Genomic DNA, 27983 nt, shown 5'->3' on the forward strand with positions numbered 1-27983 from the left:
CTTTGTTCTCCTATACCAGGTTGCCATCAGTAAGAGGCTGTCAGTTGTGCAGCTATAGTACTAATTTCCACAGAGCTAGGGCTTTTCAGTTCACAGAGCTTTAAATCCGGTGTAGTGGTACTTAATGTTCCTAATATGTTTGGCAAAGTCGTTTCACACCGGTCATAGGTTTGATGATACGTTGCATTTCAAGGTTAGGTGCTTTTTTAGGCAGTCCTCAGTGAAGAATAACTTCATCTGTACATGATGTTTCTCTGGAGAGAGCTTTAATGAAAATATAACCTGAGGAGAGATTAAAATTGAGCACTAACTAGAAATGACTACAGAAAATACTTAGCATTTGAAATAGACCTTAACAATATAGCATGTCTTTGTAAATATTGACCTTTCCTTATTAACCCCTTGTTAAGTACTCTGCTTTCGTTTTAGGCTTAAATTTGCTAGAATCATTTCTTACAATCCTTTTTTGTTGTCTTCTGACAATAGTTTTGCCATTCTTCCTGTGTCATACAGGGTATTTGATGAAGCCATCAATTGCACTGGAAGGGTACATCTGAATGCAGAAAAATATTAATACTTTTCTGAAAAAGTTCCTCCTTCAGACCTTTATTTTTTTTAAATACGCTTTAGATCACAATGGGTGTGAACAGATTCCTGCAGAGAAGTTAAACAACAACATCTGTTTATAGCTAAAATTGGGAGGTTTTGTGAAAACTAAGTATTAGACTGTATACTGGTAAAGTTGGTACTGTCTTGACCTGTAACTTGTTTCAACATTTAAATATGCCAGCTGTGTCTGGGGGGGCATCAGGCAAAGCGTCACCAGCCGGTCGAGGGAGGTGATTGTTCTGCTCTGCTCTGCCCTGTGGCAGCCTCACCTTGAATATTGTGTGCAGTTTTGGGCACCACAATATAAGAAAAGTATTCAGCTATTAGGGAGTGTCCAAAGGAGGGCAATGAAGATGGCGAAGAGCCTTGAGCAGAAGCCGTATGAGGAGCATCTGAAGTCACTTGGTCTGTTCAGCCTGGAGAAGAGGAGACTGAGGGGAGACCTCATTGCAGTCACAACTCCCTTGTGAGGGGAAGAGGAGGGACAGACGCTGATCTCTTTTCTGTGGTGACCAGTGACAGGACCTGGGGGAATGGCCTGAAGTTGTGTCAGGGGAGGTTTAGGTTGGATATTAGAAAAAGGTTCTTCCCCCAGAGAGTGATTGGGCACTGGAACAGGCTCCTCAGGAAGGTGGTCATAGCACCAAGGTTGACAGAGTTCAAGAAGTGTTTGGGCAATACTCTCAGGCACATGGTGTGACTCTTGGGGATGATCCTGTGCAGGTCTAAGAGCTGGACTTGATGATCGTTGTGGGTCCCTTCCAACTCAGCATATTGTATGGTTCTGTGAAAATACAAGTTTATTTTTTCCATCTTCTTGACACAGCTTACTCCAACAGTTAGTGGTGTCTAAGGCTCTTATGGTGACACAAGCCATATTTTCTTCATTGCCCTTCGTGAAAAGGAAGTCGCTCGGTAAAACTGTGAAGAAATTAAATGTACAAGTATCTCAGTGTTACTGAGACAGGCCCTTATTTTAATAAGATTGAGGAAGTTACGCATATTATGAGTAATAGTATCTACGTTTATGCTTCATAGGGTGAAATGATCTGAGCATTTTTAGTCCTTGGAGTTCAAGGCCAGAAGTGGTACCTAGTGTGTTCTGGAAGAAATGGTCTCTTTTGGTTTGAATTAATTTCATGCATTTCTTTTAAATGGTGTGGGAAAACAAGTTTCTTCTGAGGCTTTCTTTGTAAATCATTCAGTGTGAGACACTATTCTGTCTAAATTAATCCTCAGTCCGTTTTGGTATGATTCCTTCCACAAGTCAGCATCAGAGAGCTTAGGGGTCTTGTCTGTTAAATTGTTTAGTAATGGGATATTTCCTATTTATTTGAGGGGATAAAGTAGTGACCACCAAAACAAGGATGAGAATTCACAAAGTCCTCCTGTGGCCGTTGTACTCTTTTTTTTTTCCCCCCCTTCCCCTGAATTCCTGGAATTTTAGAGCAATTGCTTTGAGACTTCAGCAAAATGGGCCTCTCCCACTGTCCTGGGAAGTGGCCTAAGAGTTCAAACCGTATCAGGTTTAGATAGGCCTAAGTTCTAGATCACCCATGTCTAGACAAAGGTGCTATAAGACAGTGTGAAGCAATGGGGAGAAAGAAGTCTGCCACCTCTGATTGGTGCCTGTCTGAATAGATAAACCTTCCAAATCCTGGCTCAGGAAGACACTTATTCAGGCATAAACGTTAAGCTGTACTTAACTGTTTTATGCTGCCAAGCCCCCAGATTTTCTTTGCTCAGCACAGAGGAGTAGTGGATTCCTCTGTACTGACAATACTGAATCTGCATAGTACAGGGAACAAACCCATTATGGAGGCTTTGCGATGTCTCATTTAGGGGCTCTAATCTGCCCTTTTCAGCTTTTGAAGTGGCCAAATATAGGAGACCAGAAAGTGACTGTTCTGTCTTTCACGCTTCTATATCTTTACTGTATTTTGTGTATGTTTGATATTTATTTACCAAAATCACTTCCCCTCCTCCTTTTGATTTCTTCCCCCTTAAGTGGCGAGTAAGAAAAGAAGCTATGATGGGTCTTGCCCAGCTATACAAGAAGTACTGTCTTCATGCCGAGGCTGGAAAAGATGCTGCAGAGAAAGTGAGCTGGATAAAGGATAAACTTTTGCACATATATTATCAAAATAGCATTGATGACAAGTGAGTCAACCTAAACCTTCCTACTTTTAAGTGTATAGTGATAAGAAATATTCTAAAAATGTGCTTATCCTATAAAAGCTGTTATGTTCTGTATGTGTGGGTTTATGTATGATGTGTTTAATTAATGATCATTAACAGATGTACTTGCATTATCTGTTCATGGATTCATTTTATTTACTGATGGAACTAGATCTGTGACGTAGTAGATTTTTATTAACTAACTACTGCATAGAAAAAAATTGTCAAATTTGGTGTTTACTCTGCCCAGTTCTTGTTCGCCTTACTGCTTTCCAGAGGCCAGCATGTTAAAATCCATGATCTGTGAGTATCTTGCATGTACACACCAGAGTACATGCACAGACCTCTCCTTTTGGTATGGTATGCTGTGTAGAAAATGGACCTTTAGATAGAACAAAAGCTGAAGAAATATCGGGGTGCTTCCACTCTTAGCTTGTCTTCCTTGTTTTGTCATCAGTCCCTTTAACTTCTGAAGTACCATTTTGGTGTTGGAAAAGGTATTTTGCCCAAGGTTTTGGAAGATAGTTTTCAACTCTCACTATTAATTGTGTGTCATGAGGAGAGCCACACAGTGAGATCACATCGAGGTAGAATTTCAACCTAGATTTTTAATGTGGCAGTCTGGAAAATTCCTTATAGAGTTTCTTAGGACCTTGCTTATACAGTCTGCTACCTCAGTATGTCTTGTTATCTTGGTGACTAGTCTGAATGGGCTAATAGCCTCTGTCAGTAGCCAGTTATGATAGTGAATTTTTAACCACTGCAGTGGTGAAGGCTCTTGCTTTGTTCTTCTGGCTGATCATAACTGGGCCGGAATTATATCTTTGATTAGTTGCCACTTTTTTTTTTTTAAAGATTATTAGATTGCACATACAGAAATTACAGTGATAGTCTTCTGAGATAGAAGTATCAAATAATGAAAAATTAGGAAATCTTCACATAGTTTATACAAAGCTAATTTAGCATGTGTATGTGCATAAAAATACACTTTAATTTGCAGTGAGAGGTTTGTCTTTTTTCTAGTGTCTCACTGTCACTACACAGGTTTGAGAGCAAGAAGAGAATGAATTGAATTGTATAGTGAATAGGGCAGATGTTTTCAGTATTCCTGTTTGCAGAAAATGTGGAACACTGATGGAAATAAGGCAAGGAATTTAAAGGAAACAGTGTCTCACCAAAGCTGAGTTACTTTCTCTGACATGATTTCTTCTGAAAGTCTGATTAAGCTATTGAAACTAGTCTTTTCATGAGTAGGCATGGATTGTAGGCTGGTTTTTTTCTGAGTATCCACACTGAGAGATTGGTGGCTTGATTTTCAATGTTCCTATAGTTCAGTTTAGTACCCTGAATTTTTAATTCAAATTTTACTGTTTTTTAAGGCTGACATTTAAGTTCTAGCTCTGTCACGTCATTGGATTGGTTTCTCTGTCTCAGTGGAGAAACAAATGCATTTTAGTGTTAATATTGTCAGAATTGTAAAGTTTTAGCACCTAAAAGAGCTGTAGAAATGCTGTGATATTGTAAGACAGTCTATCCAACTCTTTAAACACATAAGAACACAGGTCAAAATTATCCAACTCTGACCTATTTTCCGTCCATAATGAGGTAAGAGGATAAAAAGTAGCAGTAACAGCTCTCTGAGCCTTGGAGTATGTTCCACTGGGTGCATGGGATAACACTAGGTCTTTCAAAAGACAGTAGCTTAGTATCACACAGAGTTCAGACATGAAGTGGAATAGAACAAATTTTTTCCACATTGCTAACTCAGTCACTTGATAATGTTTTTGTTGTTGCTTGAATATTGACATACATGTCTACTCAAGAGTGAGAACTTCTAACCATGGAGGTGTTTATCACCTGTGCTCTGAGCTGCTTTGTTTTACAATCAATGCATAGGGAATGGAGTAAAATAACCTCATCTGAAACAGTGCCCTGTTACCCACTCTTGATGTGCTTGCCAGCGACTTTCCTCACAGGGGAAAAGTGTGTCTTGGAGTTATTCCTGATTTGTAAATCTTGACCCTAACCAACAGGAACCAGGGACAGGATGATACAGTCTCTCCATTTGTACTGACAGCTTTTCTGGAACGTGTTTCTACAGAGACATGGGCTAGAGCCATGTTCATAAATTGGGAAGAATTCTGATGCCTCCAGTATCCTAGTGTTAAGCAGGTGGAATCCCCTGAGATCTGAAGATCTTGTTCCCCAAACAATTTAGTTCTTGGAGTCATCAGTAGTAAAATGTACATTTAAAGAGGGAAAGCCAAGTTTTCTGTAATACTAATGAGGTGTCTTGAGATAATGGTATCCATATTCATGATCATCCTTTATTCCTCTGCCTTGCCATCATGTGTTTTGGAATTTTCTTTGAACAGAAATGAGGTGTGTTTGATCTGTGCTGCCTTCTTATGGTCTTTGTTCAAGGCACTTCCAGAGTACTTACTAGTACTAATGTACTACTGTACTAGTACATAATGGAAAAAGTTTTAAAATTCAAACACACACAATTTTTGTCCATAAACAGCAAATTGTATAGCTGAACGTTGTGCACAGCTCTCATTGCTATGAATTAAATTAATGACTGAATTTTCTTTCATTTGACGGGTCTTTATTTTGTTGTTCAAGGTTGATATTTTATGTAAAACTTTAAATATGTATTTTTTTAAAAAGATAATTGGAGAATGGTTTTGCTGGTTTGGTTTGTTCTCACTTAGTTTTCCTTTTGCTCCTTTAGTTGTATATGTTTTAGTGTTCCTTCATCTCCACTGTTTTAATGCTGATTTTTACCTCGTGTATTAGAATAACAAGTAGTTTCTCAAGTACTACAGTTCTATCTTAACTGTTCCCTTGAAGATACTTCAGATTTTTACTTTTCCTCCCCTTTGAGTTACATTCCTGTATTCTCTCTCCTTTATTTGAGCTTTTTACTGTCTGTATTTCTGCCTTATATATGAGAGTGAACAAAGGGAGATTCTCAGATCCTCAAGAAAAAGGATAGGCTGGATGGTGACAGATAAAGCAATTACTCCCTCTTAAAGGTGAAAGTGAAAGAACATGGAAAAGCTCTTAAGAAGCAGTTCTTGCTAATCTTTCTGTCAGCAGTGGAAGGGATCTTTATAGTTGAGATAAAGGCCACTACCTTTTTGTCTTCTTTCTTTGTTGAAAAAATCTGGTTTCAATGACTTCCACTATTTCTTGCCTTTTCAGCTTGTCTGAAAGGTATCACTGCTTCTGGATATGTACAATTTTTTTCTTCTTTACCTGCAGATTACTGGTAGAGAAAATCTTTGCTCAGTATCTTGTTCCACACAATTTGGAAACGGAAGAGCGAATGAAGTGCTTGTACTATTTGTATGCTAGCTTGGATCCAAATGCTGTCAAGTGAGTATAGTTTGTATTCAGCAAATACTTGCTTTCTCAGGCTTTTCTAACATCTGTGTCATCTTACTTGTATTATCAGGATTTAAATAAAAATATTTAAATAAAATGACTTCTAGATTTGCTCTATATTGGGGACCATGATGAAGATATCTGTAACTGAATTCTGGTTGATAGTGGCCTGTTTTTTATTTGGGTGGTTGTAAGAGATACTATGGCCATCCTGGGTCTATGAAATTGTTCCAAAAAAAGTATAAGAGAGATGATGTTCTGTAAAAAGAAAAAATGAGTTCAACCTTGTTTTGCAAAGTTATTTTTAATAGCTGTTAGGTTTTCACTGTAGCTAGCAGGTGTTGCATTTGTAGGATAAATGAATAATCAGAATACATTGGTAAGCTTTACTTTTCTGGTTTTGCATTTTTGCAGAGCACTGAATGAGATGTGGAAGTGCCAGAACATGCTAAGGAGTCATGTACGAGAACTGCTAGACTTGCATAAGCAGCCCACTGTACGGTTCTGAAAATACTTACACTTTATCCAGTGGGCCCATTAGACTAATTTACTGGGGAGTTTTAATATTCTATTATTTGTTCAGTGTGACTTCATTATTCTGCTGCTTTCCATATGTAGACAATGTTCTGTTTTCATTAGGTAAAGTTGCTTGTAGTAATTCTTAAATGGATATGACCTTACGTTGATCATTCTTTTATAGTATTGCTCGGTAATTCTGGAAGAAGTTTTTAAAAGCTTATTCGCTTTTGACAGACCTTTTTTCTTTCTCATGTTCTAGTGTATATTGAGAATGGAATATGTTGTAACACAAAGCAATGATTCCTTGTTGGCTAGAAAACACAAGTTTTTAAGTATTTCTACTGGAATTTTACTTACAAGCATATCTTCGGACTAGTAGAAACTTTAAATAAAAGGGCATTGCTTTGGGATTTTGGTGTGTGAGTGGGCTTGGGGGAATTGTTTCTTTGGCGGTCTTGGGGTCTCTTTCTTTTATCTGTTCTGTGAATTAGTGAATTTTTGCAGTTCTTTGATATTGCAAGATGATTTTCCTGCTAACGATAGTGTTGCACTATTCTAGTGTCTATTCTTAAAACAAAAGCATAAACCATAAGATTCAGTAATGCTGCAGAACAACTAACAGATCGGCTTAAAGATGTATTTTATAAAGGAGATATTGCTGATTTGTTTGTTTATTTTTGCTGTTGTCCTCAGTCAGAAGCAAACAGTGCTGCCATGTTTGGAAAGCTGATGACCATAGCAAGTAAGTGTTAATAACTTCTATAAACTGTTACTACAGCATTACTGGAAACTGTATTTATGTGAATCTTGGCATGCTAAAGTGGAAAATTTATCTTAAATTGTTTTTAATCATACAGAAAACCTTCCAGATCCTGGAAAAGCACAAGATTTTGTGAAGAAATTCAATCAGGTTTTGGGTGATGATGAGAAACTTCGGTCCCAGCTTGAACTGTTAATAAGCCCTACATGTTCTTGCAAACAGGCAGATGTCTGTGTGGTAAGGAAATGGAAAAGCAAACTTTTATGCCTTAAGTATCTGTGCTTAAAACAGTTATTTGGAAGTAATGGTCTCTTTTGCTACCTAGACATGGTTTTCTTATAGTTCCAATTTTTATAAAATGCCTTTATAGTTAACAGGGAGTGATTATGGAAAAGATAGTTTATGATCATCATCTTGCTTCCTAAGAAAATGTTAGCTTTAATCCTTCCTGGGATTGTGAGCAGCAAGCATAAAGTCTAAAAGATTAATTTATTTCATTAAAATATTTTATTTCAAGTGTCTCTTTTGTGGTAGGGTTCCTGTCTTCTCACACTGATGCAACTTCTGAGTACCAACAAGTCAAATATTACACCCTTCACATATTATTGTTTTTCATCCTAGAACACTGTTTTGAGATAAATCTTTGTCATCTTATTTAACTTCTTGATGAAAATACCCATCTTAATATTAAATTGGACTTTTCCAGAATCTGCCAAGAATCGCAGATTAATTTTTTTTTGTATGATCCCAAAGTAAAGTAAGCAATTTCATTGACAGAAACCACAAAGATCATCTGTAAACAAGCATAGGCTTATTGGGTTTTGTCTAATGGCTTGGAAATTGTGTGGGGAAGGGAGCAGGTTGACCTTCAGAATTACGTCCTAAACACTTGATGTAGAGAGTGTGTTTCCTTCTAGACTAGTGAATTTTGTACTTTGCAAATGCAGCATTGCAATTTCAAGAGAAAGGCTTCTTCCTCCTCCCTGAAGTTAACAGAGCATAACAGAACGTAACAGCAAAAGAGTTTGTAGGTCTGCAGCATCCAACCCTTTAAGAAAAGGAAGGTCAAGAAGTCATTTCTTTGAGAGATTTTTTTAGACTTTTGTTCTAAACAAAAGCTGAGTCTGCAGCTGAACTTAATGCACTTGAAATTTGTACATTCAGAAGGGAAAACAGATTTTTGGATCCAGAACATTCATAGGCAAGTACATACCATTTGAGATCTGTTGTAGGCAGGGTAGTGTAGTGCTTCTGCACATCTGCAGTCATGTAGCTTTTAGTGCAATTTTTTTCATTATTATGAAGTCTCATATATGTACTGCAGGGTTACCCACAGTTCTGGATTACACTTGACAACCTAGTTATTTACATCTTGTGTAGTGCACTTAGCTCTTCCTTGATTCTGTTTTGGATCTGACCTGCATTTCCGTATGAACCCCTGAAGAACTCTTAACTTGAAACCAATTTAAATAGTTTGGTAAAAGATGTCTGCTTTCAATATTAATATGATAGAAGAAAGATTTGGAGATAACAACAGCCCCCCTTAAAATATGTTTCACTGATTATATAGACAATCTCTGTGGCAAAAAGAAGTGACTATATATAGCTTCTTCAACATGCCTAAGAAGTGAAATGAGTGTAATTCTTGTTTGTATCTAACATTCTTATAGAGAGAGATAGCCCGGAAACTTGCAAATCCTAAGCAGCCAACAAATCCTTTTCTGGAAATGGTCAAATTTCTTTTGGAAAGAATTGCCCCTGTACATATTGACTCAGAAGCCATTAGGTAAGTTTGAAAGACCATGAATGATTGACTCATGAATGATCATAGACATGATGGAAATGACAGAAAAAAAACAAAACAAAAAAGAATTCCTTGGGATTTAGATTGGTCTGTCCTAGCACTAAATATGTACTTTTTGTAAAAGATTATGTAGAGTATTAATTTCCAGCAACTTAGGGGATGCAACTGTTTTTGGTGCTGTCTGCAAATTATTTTAAAAGTATAGGAGTTCACGATGAATGTTCACGTAATAAACTGCAACACAGTCTTCCATGTAGCATCTGAATTAATTAGCTTTCGTAGGATTGTGTAAGAGAATGTTTTGATTTCTTTTGAGAGTTCACTGACAACCTAATTACATTCTGAAACTACTGCAACTATGTGTTGATCTAATACCGCCAGCATGGTGAGGATTTTTTTGTTGGATTTTTGTTGTTGTTTTTCCCTGAAGAATTATATTTGCAGAAAGTGAAATCAGAAGGAAAAGGAATAATGGAATAACTTAAATGAAAATAACAAAAATCAAACAGCAACATCAACATCAGCCCCAAAGTTCTATTGCCTTCCCTTTATTTATTGTCAAAACCAAGTAATCTTGCTTGTATCTCCAACCTTCAACATTGTCATACTTATAAGTTTGTTTTCTTTTTGTATCTGTTATTTCAGTGCACTAGTAAAACTAATGAATAAATCCATAGAGGGGACAGCTGATGATGAAGAGGAGGGTGTAAGTCCTGATACTGCTATCCGTGCAGGACTTGAACTTCTCAAGGTAAGCTACGTTAATGCAGCTGTAGTTTGTAATGGAAGGGACAAAGGTGGTATGACTAACAAGCTAATGTTAGCATGCCTTTAATAGTTATTACTTAGATATTTACTTTTTTAATGTATGAAACTGTTTTGTTATTAATTCTCTCTTGTAAAAAGAATAATTAAAGAGATGGTTTGTTGGAAGAAGTACGTTTTGAGAGTTGAAATGTGCATGTTAAAGCAGAAATTGTTTTCTGCTTAGGGAAGTCATATAGAAGGTGGAGCAGAGGTAAAGTGAGAGGAAAAGAAACAGGATAAACTGGGAGAGACATCTTCTTTGGGGCCTGTATGGTACTGGAAGGGAAAGCAAGCAATTAGCTCAAGAGCCAAGTCATGTGGAGAAAAAAGGGAATTTGTGTTCTCAGTGGTGCTGTGAAGTGGCAGGGGGAGAAGGAAGGATGTCTGGCAAACATCTGTGATGGATTTGGATGGTCACTAATGAGACTATTTTGAATATGCTACGAAGGGGAGTATAAAATATAGGAAGGAATGGAGGGCAGGGTTACATAATTAAAGTGTGATATTTCAGAAGTGTGAATGAACAAGGTGGAGTTTTATGGAGTTGTATCACACCAAATTTGGTAATGGCAACCTTGGTAGGAATAGTAATACAGAGGTATGCAAAGAAGTAATGTCTGTCTGCTAATGTAGCTCAGAAAAGAAATCTGCCAAAGTTGAAGATTTTTTTTTTTTTTGCTGTGTTGTGGAGAACGTTATTTCGCACGCTAATAATCACTCAAGTGGGCAACTCTGATCAAAGAAACCAAGCTAAGATATATCCAAAGAATTCACAATATACATGCAACTTTTCATTGTTCTCTCTACCTTGTGTTACCTTCTGTTATCTTCCTTATGTTCTCCCTACCTTATGTTATCTTATGTTATACTTAATATGGTTCTGCTTTGGGATAACCTTCTGTTATCTCTTATCCTGCCTTGACTTTCTGTATGTTTAGTTTCTTGCTTGGTGTTTCTCCTGTTTAACAGATTGTGTTATATTTCATTAGCTTTAGATTAAAAGGACAGTAGCCTGTGTTTTGTTTTATCTATGTTTTCTAGACATCTTAACCTTCTAGGTTTTTTTTCTGCTCAGGGATTATAGATTCTGGAGAAATCAAAATTTCAGTTCAGTGAAACTAAGTGAAAAGAAGCATTCTTAAGTAGATTGAAATACAAACAAATATGTTGAATAAGTATTCATTTTAAGAAGTATGTTTATATATTCAAATAATGTAGTGTCCTATAAAATATTTGGAGGAGGGGAGGACCTGAAGAACAAAACATATATGAATTTATTTGAAAATTTATATATAACCTTCTCCAAAATGCAACTGTTGAGTGTAGTAATTTCATATGAGCATGTAACAGCTATGTATGTTGATGGTAATGCTCATAAACAGCCATAATTTTGTTTTTCTGATGTTTCATTTACCATGAATAAATATACCTTTGTTTTATTGTGTATCTACAGGTTCTGTCCTTTACACATCCTACCTCGTTCCACTCTGCAGAGACCTATGAGTCTCTGCTACAGTGCCTCAGGATGGAAGATGATAAGGTAGCTGAGGCAGCCATACAGATTTTCAGAAACACGGGTCATAAAATAGAAACAGACTTGCCACAGATAAGATCGTGAGTATTCCTTTGCATTCTGCTTTTTAATGTGCATTTATTTACAGCATGAAAACTGTAGATTAGGCATTGAAACTTATTTTAACTCTAGGTTTTACTCAATTCTTTACTATTTTGGTTCTTACTTAATCCAATTTATGGAATCTTAGCAGATTTGAGAAGAGATGTTCTCCTACTTGAGGATACTGTTAGTACATTTCTGGTGATCTTTTGTCTGGATTTGGATCTTGTGTGGGTTTAGAGGAAGATGCTTGAGTTTCGGTTCTTTGAACCCTGCAAGCTGCTCTTTTGCCTCTTGTTGCTGATTTAGATTATGTAGAACGTGTCAGTGAATACTGGGTACTAAATAATCCATGTACTGAATGCTGTATTGCTACAGAGCTTTTCAAGAAAGCTAGGAAATTTTTTTTCTTAGTTGTTCTGTGTCAGACTCTTTCTGGGCAATTTTGTTCTCTCGTGTCAGTTGCTGGGTGAATTGCGTGGCAAACGTCACCAGTTAGTGTCTCAGCTGATGCCCTCGCAGGGGCCAGGCCTGCCTGCCAGCACTGTCTGGGCTGTGAAACTGAACACCTGACCAACCTGGACCTGGGCTCTGAAGTGGCTTCTGCCCTGCTCCTTGCTTCAGTGGCCTCTGATCAGCAGATAGATTTCAGGGGATTCAAATTCCAAAGCTCCTAATAAAGCAGTTGTTTACTTGGGTATACATTGCAATTAAAGACCAAAGTTACAATAGTAAAGGGGCCCCTGGTGGTCTAGTGGTTAGGGTGCTGCACTCTCACCGCTGCGACCCGGGTTCGATTCCCAGCCCCCTGGGCAGATGGAGCTTGTCAGCCCTGTGAGGCAATCCATCTAAGAGAAGGTCACTCTAAACAAACCTACGTTCTGAGGACCTCGTTGCCACCGTCCGAGCTTCACTCGGCCCCGGCAGATGAACCTCAGGATTAAAGGGTGGGCTCAGTTCAGCGCACGCTGGGTCTCACCTAAAAAATCCACTGCGCAGGCTCGAAGGGTTAATGACCTTTCCCAAATCTTCGCTTGCGAAGACTGGCCATTATTATTATTACAATAGTAAAGGCCTTGTAAACACTGCTGTTTAATGATTATTCCTAGCTTTCATAGATTTTCTTCAGCCCTGTCACTTCCAGGTTTGGAAAACAAGTCCAGGAATTTACCCTAGCTGAACCAGTCGGGTTCTACCCACCTTATATTTGGCTTCCTAAATGACTTTATTTTGATCATTATTCTCTTTCATGTGTGATCTTTTTTTTTTCCTGTGGGCTGTTTTCTACTTGTGTGTGCACAGTCAGATGTTCAACAAGTATTACTAAATACAATTCTGTCCTGCTTTTTACTTTATGGTTGTGATCTTTCCTGAACAGACTTCAAAAGAATGCTTGATTTTTAAGACAGTGAGGATAGATTTGTATATGTGAAGATAGTTATTTTTTTGTAGATTGCAAATTGCATTTTGAAGTATTCTGTTTAATGTTTACAGAACACTAATTCCGATTTTGCATCAGAAAGCAAAAAGGGGCACTCCCCATCAGGCAAAACAAGCTGTTCACTGTATACATGCCATATTTTCAAATAAAGAAGTGCAGCTTGCACAGATCTTTGAGGTATGTCTTTTTTGGTTTTAAGATTTGCTTCTATTCTTAACTGATTAAGAATTAACATCAATTAACATTAATTCCTACTGTGTATTAACAGTTTATGAGGTCAGGAAACCTACAAATGTATGGTAGTCAAGATAAGTCATTAATTTTACGGTAGCATGTTACTAATGTTTGTCTTAAAGTCACGATTTTGTACTATTCTGATATCTGATAGATAAGGTATTCCTTTTTGTCTACATGGGATAAGTTTGGGGTGAATAAGCTAAATATGTTGGAATGATCCACAGTAAATCCCGTGGGGACACATTTAGCAGATACTAAAATAAGAGATAACATCCTCTGCTTTCCAGCTGTTTTAAATTATTGCACTTTAAGGTCTTTGCACATACAGCCTTTCCTCACTGAGGAGGTTAGTGCAGAACAACTTGACTGTAAGCTCAGACACCAGCTTACTGCTCACTTACTGGTTGCTTAGACAAGTTGTTAAGCAAAAAGTTGTCTTATACAGAGCAGAGACATTATTACTTCTCACTGGAGTCTCTTAAATAATAACATTATTAAAACTTGTAAAATATCTTAGGTTCTTAATCTTGGCTGTTTTTGAGCCTACGTATAATTTAGAAGTGTGAAAAGCTTTGAATCAAGCTCTCAGAGTTTGATCTCTACTTAGACTTCTGTGAGAGTGCTTGTTCCCTCCCATTGTACCAGAGTACAATGCAGTGGTGTGGGGTGATAGAGCAGCATGGAATTGTCCTGGTGACTGTTACCTGGAAGGGAAATACTGATGGCTAAAAGAAACGTCCCTGGTGATTTCCAAGCTTTTGGGTGCTGTTTTCTACCATTGGCAGTTCCAATTTAGGTTTTCACAGCTCCTGAACAGAATTCAGTCAAGAGTTTTTTCCCATGTCTCTCAGGTCTGAATATGTTTCACGATTAAAACAGGAAGAGAATAGAGCATTTGTTTTGCCCTTAACTCATGTGAGATTTTTGGTTATTCTGTTGATTAGAAAATTGTATTCTTTCTCCATTTTGATTTGCTAACATTATTAATTCTTATGGAAAAACAATGAAACTCATCAACGCTCCAGCAGTAAAATAAATGATTTTTAGACGTGCTAGCTTACTTATCTGAAGTTGATTTTTAAGGGTTTTTTTTTGCTTCCTCAGCCTCTTAGTAGAAGTTTGAATGCTGATGTACCAGAACAACTTATAACTCCCTTGGTCTCTTTGGGTCATATTTCTATGTTGGCTCCAGACCAGTTTGCTTCTCCAATGAAATCTGTTGTTGCAAATTTCATTGTGAAAGATCTCCTAATGAATGACAGGGTAAGATTTTCTTTTTTTGGTAAGTGCTTACTATGCTGTTTGCCTGTTACTAACTCTGTGGGGAATAGAGCTTTTCTGTTAAATGAGTCAATAAAGTAAAATTCTATAAGTGGCTAATACAGTGATAATTGTGTTATAAAAGATAGTTTTGTGAAAGAAAGCCTAGTCCGTGACTTTTTTCCGTTTTTCCTTTTGCATTTTCTGTATGAGTTGAACCAGTTCGTAAACTTACATGAATGTCTATAGTCAACAGGTGAGAAAAATGGAAAATTGTGGTCTCCAGATGAAGAAGTCTCTCCAGAAGTACTAGCAAAGGTGAGTGTTCTGCTGTCAGTAATAATGTGTATATCTGTGATTAAAAATTTACTTTTTTTTCAAGTTGTGCAGTGGGGAATATTAGGATAAATCCCTTTGAGTACTTTTGTATTAGTCTCATTAGTATGCATTGGTTTTGTGGATTGTACACACAGTTATAGAACGGAGAGAAACTATGCATTTTGTTGTCTTCACTTACTGATATTAACTATGCTGATTGGTGATAAAATCAGGAGATTCAAAGTTTTAGTTTTCCATACAAGAAAGGTAATTTGACTTTACTGACTTATAAACAGATTTGAAATAAATCAAGACCCTGATGAATGTGACTCTAATTATGGCCATTTCTAGAAATGTTTATCTAGTTGCTCTTATTTTTAATCATGTAGCAATTATCCTGCATCCTCTAAATGCACTTATGTGAAGACACTGAACCATAATTGAAATGTCCTGAGGTCACAAAGACTGCCTCTTCCTTCTTCACTCTGTAAATATTTACTGCTTCATTCTGTTCCTTTAAAAATGTATCAGCTATAATAAATGGGAGTATATGGAAATTTCAGTTTGCCAGCAGTAGGTTTTAGTGCCTCATCGACTTTGGGAAGTAAGTTGATTGTTCATATGTTTGTGTTCGTTAGGTGCAAGCAATTAAACTTTTGGTACGCTGGTTGTTGGGTATGAAAAACAACCAGTCGAAATCCGCAAATTCCACACTCCGGTTATTATCAGCTATGCTCGTCAGTGAAGGAGACTTGACAGAACAGAAGCGAATCAGGTCAGACTTTGTTCCTTTCAGACTTCCATAAATTTTGTTGCAGAATTTCAAAGAATATTGGTTCTTTTAGAGTGCTTTTGGAGTGTTAAGGTCAGCACAGTTTTGCCTGACGGGATGATAGAAAATAGATCTGATTAGAGTTTTAATATTAGGAGTGGAATGGCAGTATAAAATTATGCTTAATACTCCTTCTTTCTTGTAGTTTACTAACAAGCAATTCAGAACTCTGTAGGTATCTTGATAGTAAAGCACATTATAGAGAGTAAAAGACCTGCAGGAGTATCTTTGAAAACAATTGAGTGATGAGATTTAACATGCTTGGGAGTTGGTGATCTTGGGTGGAGCTTCTTCATTCTATGAGGTAACTGCACCTCAACTTCATTTTGAGGGTGAAGGAAGGGCAGAGAATCTGTGGCAAAATTGTTGCTTTCATTTAGATGGTGATAGGAAAACAAGAAACTCAACTGCTATCATTTCACTGTTGTACTGAAATCAGGGGTTTTTTTGTGGGAAAGTAGAGCACCTTACTTTCACAAGTTTGGTTGGGTTAATTTAGCTTGATCTGAAGCTATAGAACTCTGACCTCACCTGACAGAGAAAAGCCTTGCTTGCTCATTGGTCTTGTAAAATGATGAAATTGTGACATGCAGGTAATTTGAGGGTAGTTGTGGTGAGTTGTGGTTTGGTTTTTTCTCTCTTGTGTTCGTATAGTAAATCGGATATGTCTCGACTACGATTAGCTGCTGGTAGTGCAATAATGAAACTTGCACAGGAACCCTGTTACCATGAAATAATTACCCCAGAACAGTTCCAGCTCTGTGCACTTGTCATTAATGTAAGTAACTACATTTGAATTGAAGTGACTAATTAATTGAGTTCAGAGTCCTTACACCTGAGCTTTTGTTGCTGCTACACTAAGTATATTCTATTCCTCACTGCAGCTTTCACAAGTTATTCAAGTTTTAATTTCAAATATTTGTTGTGCTGTACCTGTTGGTATTTTTAAAATGCCTCCTAATAATTCTACCTTGAATGCCTTTTTTTTTTATTTTATTAAGACTAAGATTTTGATGGTTGTGCTTTTATGTTTTGTGTTTGTAGGATGAGTGCTACCAAGTGAGGCAGATATTTGCCCAGAAATTGCATAAGGCACTTGTGAAATTACTGCTCCCTTTGGAATATATGGCAATCTTTGCTTTGTGTGCCAAAGACCCTGTGAAGGAGAGAAGAGCACATGCCAGGCAGTGCTTGCTCAAAAACATCAGTATACGAAGAGAGTATATTAAGCAGAATCCTATGGCTAATGGTTAGTATTTCAGTAAAATTGTTAAGAATACAATAGTCAAATACTGAACTGGAAGGAGTAATTTTTAAATCGTAAGCAATTGGCTTTTGTAAAGAAACACTGAATAAGTTTGTTTCCTCATCTTTATATTAGACATATTTAAATCTGAATTTACTTAGTTTGGTATTAGCATAAACCATAAGATACTTCTTTTTACATTGCTGAGAATTATATATGTAAAATATAGTGCTGTTATAACTGTAGTTGTTTTGCTCAAAAAATAAAATTTTGTTTCCTGATATTTTTAGGCTTTATGACCATCTTCCTGAAGCAAAACCAAGTAGTTTCGTAGTGGCAAAACTTGTTAATTTATTTTTAATGATGCATTAAAAGTAAAATTTGTAGGAAGAAAATGCAAGTCAAAATTTTACAATCTGTGTTTGAAAAAGTGTTACTTTGAAGAAGTTTTTCTTATGATGCGTGTGTTTGTGTGTAATACAGAGGCAACTTTTTGTTGTTTTGTTGTTGTTGTTACTGTAGAAAAATTACTGTCCTTGCTGCCTGAATACGTGGTACCGTATATGATTCACTTACTGGCACATGATCCAGATTTCACAAAACCTCAGGATGTTGATCAGCTTCGTGATGTCAAAGAGTAAGTGTCAAGTGATTCTAGAACTGTTATGCTGAGAATTTTTCTCTGCTTAGAAAAAACTGATTAGAAAGAGGAAATATTTGTTTTACTGTTTTGCAAGATACTGCTGATAATCTTGGAAATGTGGAACACTTTAACCAAGGGAAGAAGGCTTTAACAACTGCTTAGCAATATATTCTGAAAGCCTAAATGTTAACCTGTAGGTTGTACTGTAATATACCAAATTAGTGAGTTGTCTAGGCTTTTTTAAAGTAAGCAATTATGTTAGAGTCTTGGTTTTGTGCCTAGGAATATCTGTAGGACTTCCCAACACACTTAAAAGATGTCAAGTAATGTCAGTTCAAATATTTTGGAACTTACAGAACAGAAAGCTTCTCCAAGACTTAAAAACACAATGCCACTGATGCTGGGTGAGAGTCCTGCCTCACTGAAAATTTTTTTTCCCTCTTCCTATGCAAACCTACTAGGACTCATTCTAAGTTTGCTGCTGACATTTCATTTGTACTATACATCAGCAGTGCAGGCTTAGTGCTTCTTGATGTATTCAGCAGAGATTATGGCACACAATCCTGTCACAGAAGCTTGTTTTGTGCTAGTTCCCATTTCAGACCTTCTTGTATGCCTCAAATAATATTTCATATCTTAATTATAACTTCTGTGTTCCTTATGTCTTGTAATGAACTTTAAAACATAGCTACATTTTAACACTTTTAAAAATTGTTAAAGCATGTTTTATCTCTCCACCTGCACAGCTTTGAGTTTTGGTCTTTTCTTGTTTTCATTTTTGGTGGAACTGAACTCTGTTGTTGCTGTATTAGAAAGGCATGTATGACCACATACTACAGTATACATCATCCGAAAAGCAGTTCATTTTTGGCACAAATAGACCACTTCACATCTTAAATTCTTTTTGCACCTTCAGCTGTGGCAGTCCAAGTCTGATTCTTTCTCTAAATGAAAGACTTGGTTTGTTTGGATTTCTGAGTTCCTTGATTCACACCTGGTCAGACCTGAAGTCAGTGAAGACTTTTTAGCTGATCAACAAGTCTACATTTTGTTCCAGGACTCCATGTTCCTGGTGACATCTGAAAGCATCCTGTAGCATGTACTTTATCCAAAATGCATGGGAACAAGTTCTGATTTACAGTCACAGAGTTAATACTTTCTTTGAGAAGTGTTTTTTCAGTGCGCAGAATTTTTTTGGACAGTCATTGTATAGCTTTCCTTTGTTGTCAGATTTCCTCCCTTAAGTTTGTCACAGACTGGCTGAACTAGCCAGAAAGGACTGCTCCAAACAAAGAAATACTCTGTATGGGAATTTTGGCAGGAATACTTCTCTGAAGAGTCTTCTGAGATATATGAGAAAAATGTTTCCCATTTAATGTGATACAGTGTTTTCTTTCAACAGTTCTGAGAGTCCTAGTGTTCACTTTTAAAGTGTTAATGGAGATGCTTACAAACTTGGAAAAGACTTGACAATGTCTTTTGTAGTTGTCTCCCTAGTTCATCTTGGTTTACATGGCCTAAATACAGTCATGTAAAGTAAATACATGCTTAGCAAGTTCCTTAGCCATAATCTGTGCAACTTACTGTTATGAAGTTTTTAAAGCTTGTCCTACAGAGGTGTGTTTGGGTTTGGTTTTTTTTTTAAATCTTGAGACCATGTGTTTTTCTCCCTAATTCATATTCCAAAATTACTGAAATGAATACGAAGAACGACTTGACTTTATGTGACTGTTACTCTAGGTGCATATTTTTTTCTACATAAAATCCTAGTGTTGTTTTGGACAGGTCTTGTTCAGAGTTGATAATTATTTATTTCATTTGCTGTCTTAGTGAGAAAGTCAAGTGAGTTGACATGAGTTAACTGGTAGAGTATAGTTTGTTCTCAGTAGTAATTTTTAGGTGACATTGGACTTAGAGAACAGGGATAAATGTGCTATGTTACCAGTTCTGTATTCATCCTGTTCAAGTTCTTGAGAATAGGGAATAGATGGGTGTAAATCTGTCTAACAGGTTGATTTACTGTCATCTTTGTAGCTCTTGGATGCAAATCAGAATACAGATGTCTTTTTTTTTTTTTAACACCACATAACTCTTTAAGTGTTTTGATGGAGCACAGCCCTCTGAGTTTTTGAGAGAAATGTACCTTCATCCCTTTCATTACAGTTTGTATCAATTAAGAAGATTTGGGCTTTTTTGGACAGGGAATTCTAATGGTCAGTCATCCTGTTTTTCTAGTTTTTTATTAGCCTATTTCTACAAGATAATCTCTCTTCCAAAGCTTTAGAATTTAATTAGCTACTGACAAAGCCTGCATTTCTTGGAACCACCCATATGTATTTCCCAACTAAGAATTATTTTAACATATTGTGACTGTTGACCTTTTAGCCACATGCAGCTGTGGAGCTTGATAGCAAATGATAGTGTGGATGGACCAGTTGTGCTTTATATCATAATTGAAAATATTTTAAAATAAACTTTTAGTCAAAGTATAATGTATTCTCACCATAAATAAACCAGATTTAAAGAAAGAAACCTGATGAAAGCTAATTTCATTATATTTGTCTGGGAGAATTTACCTCCCATATGGAAAATTAACAACAATCTGACCTGCTCAGTTTTTGGGACTCCTCTTCGGTTTGAATTGCAGTATTAAACCATCTGAGGCAGGCAGCTGTCTAGCAATAGTATGATTTGTAGGAGCCTGTTTTGAGTGTGATCATGGTACATGGTTGATAGGGACACAGTGCCTAAAGTAGTGATTATAGAATTTCATTTGGATGATGGTAGCACCAGAATTCTTGTTTCTATTCATGTATGGAAGAGAAAATGTTGATTAGTTGGGCAGTTTTTACAGATGTAATAATAAGGATATTAATTTGGTGGCAGGTTTACTCCAAGGAGTATGATGAAGATCGTGTGTGTTAAAGGTCTAGATGCTGTTTACACCTTTGGATGATGTTATCTGTTTATATCTTCAAATTGATTGTGGTTTCTTAAGAAAAAGCTAGTACTGCTGACAAAATTTTTTAAGACTTCACTGTATGTAGGAGCTGCAGTATAAAACCTGGAATGTAATTCCTTGTGTACTTATGACACTTTAGGTGCCTGTGGTTCATGCTTGAAGTTTTAATGACAAAGAATGAAAACAATAGCCATGCCTTCATGAAAAAGATGTCAGAAAACATCAAGCTTACCCGAGATGCTCAGTCTCCTGATGAGCCAAAGGCCAATGAAGTAAGAAATGCAATTCACATTAGTGCTGGGTGATGAGCTGAGGGTTTCACAAGCAGTTGATGAGCAGGATTTGCAGGAAATCTGAGAGCACTAGCTCAGACATTTTTATGGTCTTTTAGAGAGACTGTTAATTGGAAGCATTGTCTGTATGTTTTCAATCTCATTTTTTCAGGACCTTGCTGACCTTATCCAGTACATAACATGTAATAATAAACAATTTAAAAAAAATATTCTGTTACTACCTGCCTTATTTTAACTCCTACTGTCTAGGTCCCTGCATACATATCTTCTGCTGTTGGGGGAGGAAATACTGTATTATACAGCTGCTGTTAAACCGGTTAGTTTCTAGAAGAGATGAGAAACCACTTATGGTGATTCAATTGTAGAGCATAGGGATGTAAAGTATTACTAGTTTTTATAAACAGTGTCATAAGAAAAATTAGGACTTCTCTATGTGTTTTCGGAGCCAATTGTGTGGTTAATGATGTGATTACAAAATACGTCATTAGTGGTGGTTATTTAAACACATAGTTTAAACTTTTTAAAGAACTGTATTCTCTGTACACTGTAAAAATAGTAATTCCTAAAGCATGCTTTTCTTTTTTTTTCCCCTTCAGAAACTTTACACAGTATGTGATGTAGCACTATGTGTAATCAACAGCAAAAGTGCTTTGTGTAATGCAGATTCACCGAAGGACCCTGTATTGCCAACCAAATTTTTTACACAACCTGAAAAGGTAAATTCATTAGTTTAATTTCTGAAGTAATAAGGGGAAGTACATTGATTTTTATAATTGAGAGCTGATTATCTCCATAACATACTGAGTGAGAAAATACATCTTTTATCATCAACAATTAATTTTTTAACATCAGCTGTATGTTATGCTATCTGTTTATTAAGAACGTGAGGCAGAAATGGTGAGAACTGATTGAAATAAATACTGATATGTTAGCACATATTGCTGAATCATTTAATTAATGTGTTTTACAAGTGCATCTGAATATGTGAGCATATATGTATATTCTGAATGTATATCTGAATTGGAATGCAAATCAGACAAAAAAGGGAATTTTTTTTAATGTTATCTGTGGTGTGTTTCTATCTGTCGGTAGCTTGTCAGTTTGGCCGTTTTGCTTGCTGTATAAGTCAGTCCTCTTATTGCCTAGTAATAGTCTTGGCAAGTGCAACTCTGCTGTCAGCAATGGCACTACTGCTCTCCAAGAGGCACACTTCTGAAAAGTAGAAGTGGAACCCAAGTAATTCTCTGGATCAGACCTGATTTTTTCGTTGTCCAGGAGAATATACTTGCTGACATTTTTCAGTGCCTTAGATTTTTTAACAGCCTTTCCAGAGTCTGTTTAAGCTGAATCTGGTTGCCTGTTTAATTATGAAATGGCAGGTGCCATGTAACAGTGAGTGGTGTCTCTGCTAGCTGCCTTCATTAAGATTCAGGGGTTGGTCTGTGTAAACTGTACTCAGGGTGACAAAGGTAAAAACTTTCAACTTGTTTGGAGAAAACAGAACCTGTTTTCAGACTTCCCGTTAAAAACATGCAAGTGAACAGATAGGACAGTTTTGCATCATGTCAAACGATTCATGTTCACTGAAGAAGGAAAAATGTTAATCCTAACTTCAGGTATGACATATTGTCATTCAGTAATGCTCACTACAAATCTCCTCCAAAGTACTAGTTTGACCTGTCTTTAGTAGATGGATTCGTTTGTCAGCAGGTTGCATGGTGTGAAATATCTTTAACACTTGACAGTAGCTTGTAATTTGATAAGTCAGTTGGGTGTATATAAAAAAACAACAGCAAAATTGAGACATCAAATACAAACTGATTTTTCCTTTTATACAGGATTTCTGCAATGACAGGAATTACATTTCAGAAGAGACAAGGGTTCTTCTTTTGACAGGAAAGGTACTGTATTTTGTCAAGTTACAAGTCTTTGAATATTACTTGTGATTTCTAAAGTGTTCTGGACTGCCATAGTTTAAAAACTATATTAAGAATTTGTGTACAGTAATTTTTGATTTTTTTATTTGATGACATAATTAATGCCTTGAGCATACTACCTGGTGAGCACACAACACCAAGATTCTTAACTGTGCACTGAGACACCGGTTCTTGATTACAATTTTTTCCATTATTGACATAAGTGTGGCCTAAAGTTATGATGCCTATACAGAATTGTGATACCAGCACTAGAGGTCTTAAATTTTCAATCGTAATATTTTTAATATAGCTATTAATGCTGTTAAATTCATCTGCAAATGTCTATAATCTTTTGAACATCTTATTTTATTTCAAGGAGTCCCTTCCAACTGGAGATATTCTATGAATCTAACATCCTATATTTGCATAGCACCTCTGGGAGAGGCTTTCCAAAATGTAATGCAGAATTAGGTTCAATACAACAGTAGGAAATATCATAGAATCGTTAAGGTTGAAAAAGACCTCCAAGATCAAGTCCAGCCTTTGACCAAACACTGCCCATATCAACTAAACCATAGCACTAAGTATTTCTTGAATACTTCCAGTGATGGTGACTCCACCATCTCCCTGGGCAGTCCATTCCAATGTTTGACAACTCTTTCAGTGAAAAAATTCTTCCTGATGTCCAGCCTGAACCTCCCCTGGTGCAGCTTCAGGCCATTTCCTCTCATCCTGTCGGTCGTTGCCTGGGAGAAGAGAGTGACCCCCACCTGGCTACAGCCTCCTTTCAGGCAGTTGTACAGAGCTATCAGGTCTTCCTTGAGCCTTCTTTTCTCCAGGATAAACAACCCCACCTCCCTCAGCTGCTCCTCATAGGACTGGTGCTCCAGGTCCTTCACTAGCTTTGTTGCCCTTCTCTGGACTCACTCAGCACCTCAGTGTCCTTCTTGTAGTGAGGGGCCCACAACTGCACATGGCACTTGAGGTGGGGCCTCACCAGCGCCAAGTATAGAGGGACAATCACTTCCCTTTTCCTGCTGGCCACACTATTTCTGATACAGGCCAGGATGCCCTGAGCCTTCTTGACCACCTGGGCACACTGCTGGCTCATGTTCAGCAGCTGTCAGCCAGCACCTCCAGGTCCTTTCACACTGGGCCACTTTCCAGCCACTCTTCCTCCTGCCTGTCCCAGCACCTGGCCTTGTTGAACTTCATGCCATTGGCCTCAGCCCATTGATCCAGCCTGTCGAGATCCCTCTGCAGTGCCTTCCTACCCTCCAGCTGATCAACACTCCCACCCAACCTGGTGTCTTCTGCAAACTGACTAGGGATATTTGATCCCCTTGTCCAGATCATCAGTAGAGGTATTAAATAGGACTGGCCCCAAAGAGGGCCCTGGGGAACCCCACTAGTGACCAACCACTGCTGGATGTCACACCATTCACCAGGCTCCCTGGGCCTGGTCATCCAGCCAGTAAAGAGTGCACCTGTCCAGGCCATAGCTGCCAGGTTCTCCAGGAGAATGCTTTGGGAGACAATACCCAAGGCTTTACTGTAGTCCAGGCAGACAACATCCCCAGCCTTTTCCTCATCCACTAGGCAGGTCACCTGATCGTAAAAGGAAATCAGGTTGGTCAAGCAGGACCTGCCTTTCCTAAACCCACACTGGCTGGGCCTGATACCCTGGTTGTCCTGTACATACCATGTGATCATGCTCAGGATAATCCATCCCATAACCTTCCTGGCCACCAAGGTCAGGCTGACAGGCCTGCAGTTCTCCCAGATCCTCCTTCCAACCCTTCTTGTAGATGGATGTCACACTGGCTAACCTCTAGTCATCTGGGACCTCCCCTGTTAACAGGACTGATGATAAATGATGGAGAGTGGCTTGGCAAGCAATTCTGTCAGCTCCCTCAGTACTCTCAGGTGAATCCCATCCAGCCCCATAGACGTGAGCATCTAAGTGGCACACCAGGTCACTAACTAGTTCCTCCTGGGTTGCAGGGGATCTATTCTGCTCCTCGTCCCTGTCTACTAGCTCAGGGGCTGGGTAGCCTGACTATATCTGATCTTTCTGTTAAAGGCAGAGACAAAGAAGATATTAAGTACCTCAGCCTTTTCCTCATCCTTGGTGATGGTGTTCCCTTCCATGTCCAATAAAGCATGGAGGTTTTCCTTGGCCCTCCTTTTGTTCTTAATGTATTTGTAAAAACACTTTTTATTATCTTTCATGGCAGTGGCCAGATTGAGTTCTAACCTAACTATTACATTTACATATTTGTGATATATTTAAATATTGTATTTATATAGTTATATGCAGAAAGCTGCTGTAGAAGTAAACACTATCTATTTGGGGTTCTCTGATACAGTGGTGGTGGTTTAGATCTTGCTACGGCTGGTGAATTGACTGATGTGATGAGGCTGAGTAGGCAGCAGTAAGTTTTTTATTTTGTCTCTGGAGAGGAGTTAAGGAAGTTTTCATAACTGGCACGTCACATTCTTCATGTAATTTTACATTTCCTTAGAGACACAAGTTAATAAATTAAGACATTCCCACAAGAAAAAGTCATTCCCATGTGTGGAAGTTATGATGGAGCAGGCAGGAGAAAGAGATTACAGACACTGGAAAACATTTGGCTAACAAAAAAAAGCAACAATCTCTGTAGAAGTGACTTGTTACTGGGTGCAGGTTCAGTAGCTGCACCATTCTAGTGCTAATTCTGCGCAGCATTTACTTAAACATATTACTCCTATAATGCAATAATTTATTTGCTCAGTTTACTGCATGTCCAAAAGAGGACAACAAAATGAGTGAAGGGTCTAGAGCAAGGAGCAGCTGAGGAGAGCACAAGTCTTACAAGGAGCAGCTGAGGAAACCGGGGTTGTTTATCGTTCCCCTCTTTTAACACAGGGCTCTGGGACCACCAGAGCCCATCATCAGTGTTGAAGACAGAGGCAAGGATGGTGTTAAATGTTTCTGCTTTGTCACCCTCTGCTTGTGAGGTGACCAGCCCCATTCAGTAAGGGCACAGTGTTCTCTCTGATCCTCCTTTTGCTGTTAACATATTTGAAAAAGCCCCTTTTGTGTCCTTCACAGTGCTGGCCAACTTGAACTCTAATCAAGCTTTAGCCGTGTGAATTTTCTCCCTGTGGTGGTGAACAGCACCGTAGTGTACAGCATGTTGTCTGTCCTTGCTTCCAAAAGCTGTACACTTTCCTTTTCTGACTAAGTTCCAGAAGAAGATCCCTGCTCAGCCAGGCTGGCCTTCTGCCTCACTTGCCTTGACTTTTTAGACTTTGGAATTGCCTGCTTCTGCACTTTTAAGAGATGGTTCTTAAAAAGTGGCCAGCATTCATGGATCCCAGTACCTTCAAAGGCAGATTCCCAGAAGACCTTAGAGAAGCCCAAAGTCTGCTGTCCCCATATACAGGGCCGAAGTTGGCCATAAGGCCGAGGGCAGTTGATCCAGAAAGATCCTATAATTCCTTGTAGAATTACTCATTGGTGGTGATGTCCTGGCTGGGTGGTTGATAGTAGACTCCCACAATATCCTCTTTGTTTGCTTTTCCCTTCATCCTTACCCAGAGGCTCTCAACTCTATTACCTAACATTTTGGCTGTTGTTGAAAATTCTCCAGCTGCTATCTCTTCAAAGCATGAGAGAAAGTAAGGCAACTGATAAAGTGCTGTTGAATTATGAGAAATAAAAGTAAGATAGACAGTGGGTTTTAAGTAAAGATGAGGTCTGTAGCTTTAAACGGATGGCATTGTGATCAAGAATTTTAATCCAGAAAAAGTATTTTAAAATACTCAAAGTATTTTAAAAATGGAATATTGTCATTTTTAAAGATCTAAACATTTTCTTCCAGCCAAAACCAACTGGTGTATTAGGTACAGTAAACAAACCATTATCTGCAACTGGAAGAAGACCATATATTAGAACTACAGGATCAGAGACTGGAAGCAGTGTAAACTCTGAGCTGAGTGCTTCTGCAGGAAACAGGTCAAGGTAATGGACTTTGAAGTTTCTTTCATCAGCTATTTACTTCCTTTACTTGCAAGTTTTAGGACAGAAGATGATTTGGTTTTAAAAAATATGTTAGTTCTCAATAGGTAAAATCTCCATATTGGTTCAGTTTATGGGGTTGGGGTCTTTTTGTCTTGGGTGGTTATTCTAGAAGACAAAAATTCAGTGCAGTGTTTAGCTGTGTCTTGCTTGTAATTGCATATAATACCACAGAGGAGACACTATACTGCCTGAAATTTTTGGGGGTTAATAATCATTTTTACATCAGAAAAATGTATTAATTGAAGAGAGCAGCCGTAATTAGTACTAAAAAGATTTTGCAACTTGCATATTTTTTATGTATAAATTCTGATTAATCCTGATTGGTTACAAGCAGCTTTTTTGATGAAAACTTTGTAGATTAAATATTCTGATCTATTTAAGATTAAGAATGATTAAAAAGACCTTGCCGAAGCAGAGCAGGATCTCAGTGGAAAGATGCAACATATGGTTGCAATATTCAGTGTCTCTTTTAGTAAGCATTATTTTTATGTGAATCCAGAGTTTCAAAATTTATTGTAAATCTGGAGAAACAATTTACAATTTCAAATTTTAAAATTGTTTCATTTGTTTTGCAATTGGCTACCTGGCTAAGATAAATGGTTAAAGAAAGCAGGGAAAGTCAGCTCTAGTTGCTACAATTCATAAGGTCAAAGGGAAGTGTAACTCCATTCAGAATTTGTTTTGTAAGTGTGCATGATATATATTGTAATAGTCTTGTTTATTTTTTTAACTATTTTGGTTTTAAAGCTATTATATGCTTGTGTAAATTAACTTGAAGTTTTAGCACTGTTGGTGTTCATTCTTCACTACCTTTTCTAGTATCAGCTTTTTCTGTCTGGAAAAAAGAAACACAGCCTCTTTTAGAGCTCTGGTCTTAAGTTTGCACAAAGCAAGGTGGTGTGTCTAATGAGGGATTTGGCTCAATGACTAGTCAATTCCTTTCAAACCTTTCTCATTTCTGGGAAAGAAAATCTAAATGTGGTCTCTGGCAAATTCAGTTCTTTTTAAATTAATTTAGCTGGTTTGTATTGATTCCCCCCCCTTTTTTAAAGTAATTCCAAACATTTTTCTTCTTTTCTGTGTA

General features: G+C 37.6%; 1 protein-coding gene across 1 annotated transcript in view; it reads left to right on the plus strand.

Annotated features, from left to right (window-relative positions):
• Positions 1-27983, plus strand: part of PDS5A (PDS5 cohesin associated factor A) — a 73095-nt gene that overhangs the window by 42125 nt on the left and 2987 nt on the right. The window contains exons 12-30 of the mRNA XM_017823450.1: positions 2618-2769; positions 6055-6168; positions 6592-6673; positions 7390-7438; positions 7554-7693; positions 9127-9242; positions 9906-10011; positions 11521-11681; positions 13177-13300; positions 14465-14623; positions 14870-14938; positions 15577-15713; positions 16425-16548; positions 16815-17019; positions 17539-17653; positions 20761-20893; positions 21511-21630; positions 22753-22815; positions 26700-26839. Coding sequence (XP_017678939.1) covers positions 2618-2769; positions 6055-6168; positions 6592-6673; positions 7390-7438; positions 7554-7693; positions 9127-9242; positions 9906-10011; positions 11521-11681; positions 13177-13300; positions 14465-14623; positions 14870-14938; positions 15577-15713; positions 16425-16548; positions 16815-17019; positions 17539-17653; positions 20761-20893; positions 21511-21630; positions 22753-22815; positions 26700-26839 — 2309 coding nt within the window. The remainder of the gene's footprint in view (positions 1-2617; positions 2770-6054; positions 6169-6591; positions 6674-7389; positions 7439-7553; positions 7694-9126; positions 9243-9905; positions 10012-11520; positions 11682-13176; positions 13301-14464; positions 14624-14869; positions 14939-15576; positions 15714-16424; positions 16549-16814; positions 17020-17538; positions 17654-20760; positions 20894-21510; positions 21631-22752; positions 22816-26699; positions 26840-27983) is intronic.

Source organism: Lepidothrix coronata, unplaced genomic scaffold (assembly GCF_001604755.1).
Source record: "Lepidothrix coronata isolate B3197 unplaced genomic scaffold, Lepidothrix_coronata-1.0 Scaffold0, whole genome shotgun sequence".
Taxonomy (NCBI): Eukaryota; Metazoa; Chordata; class Aves; order Passeriformes; family Pipridae; genus Lepidothrix; species Lepidothrix coronata.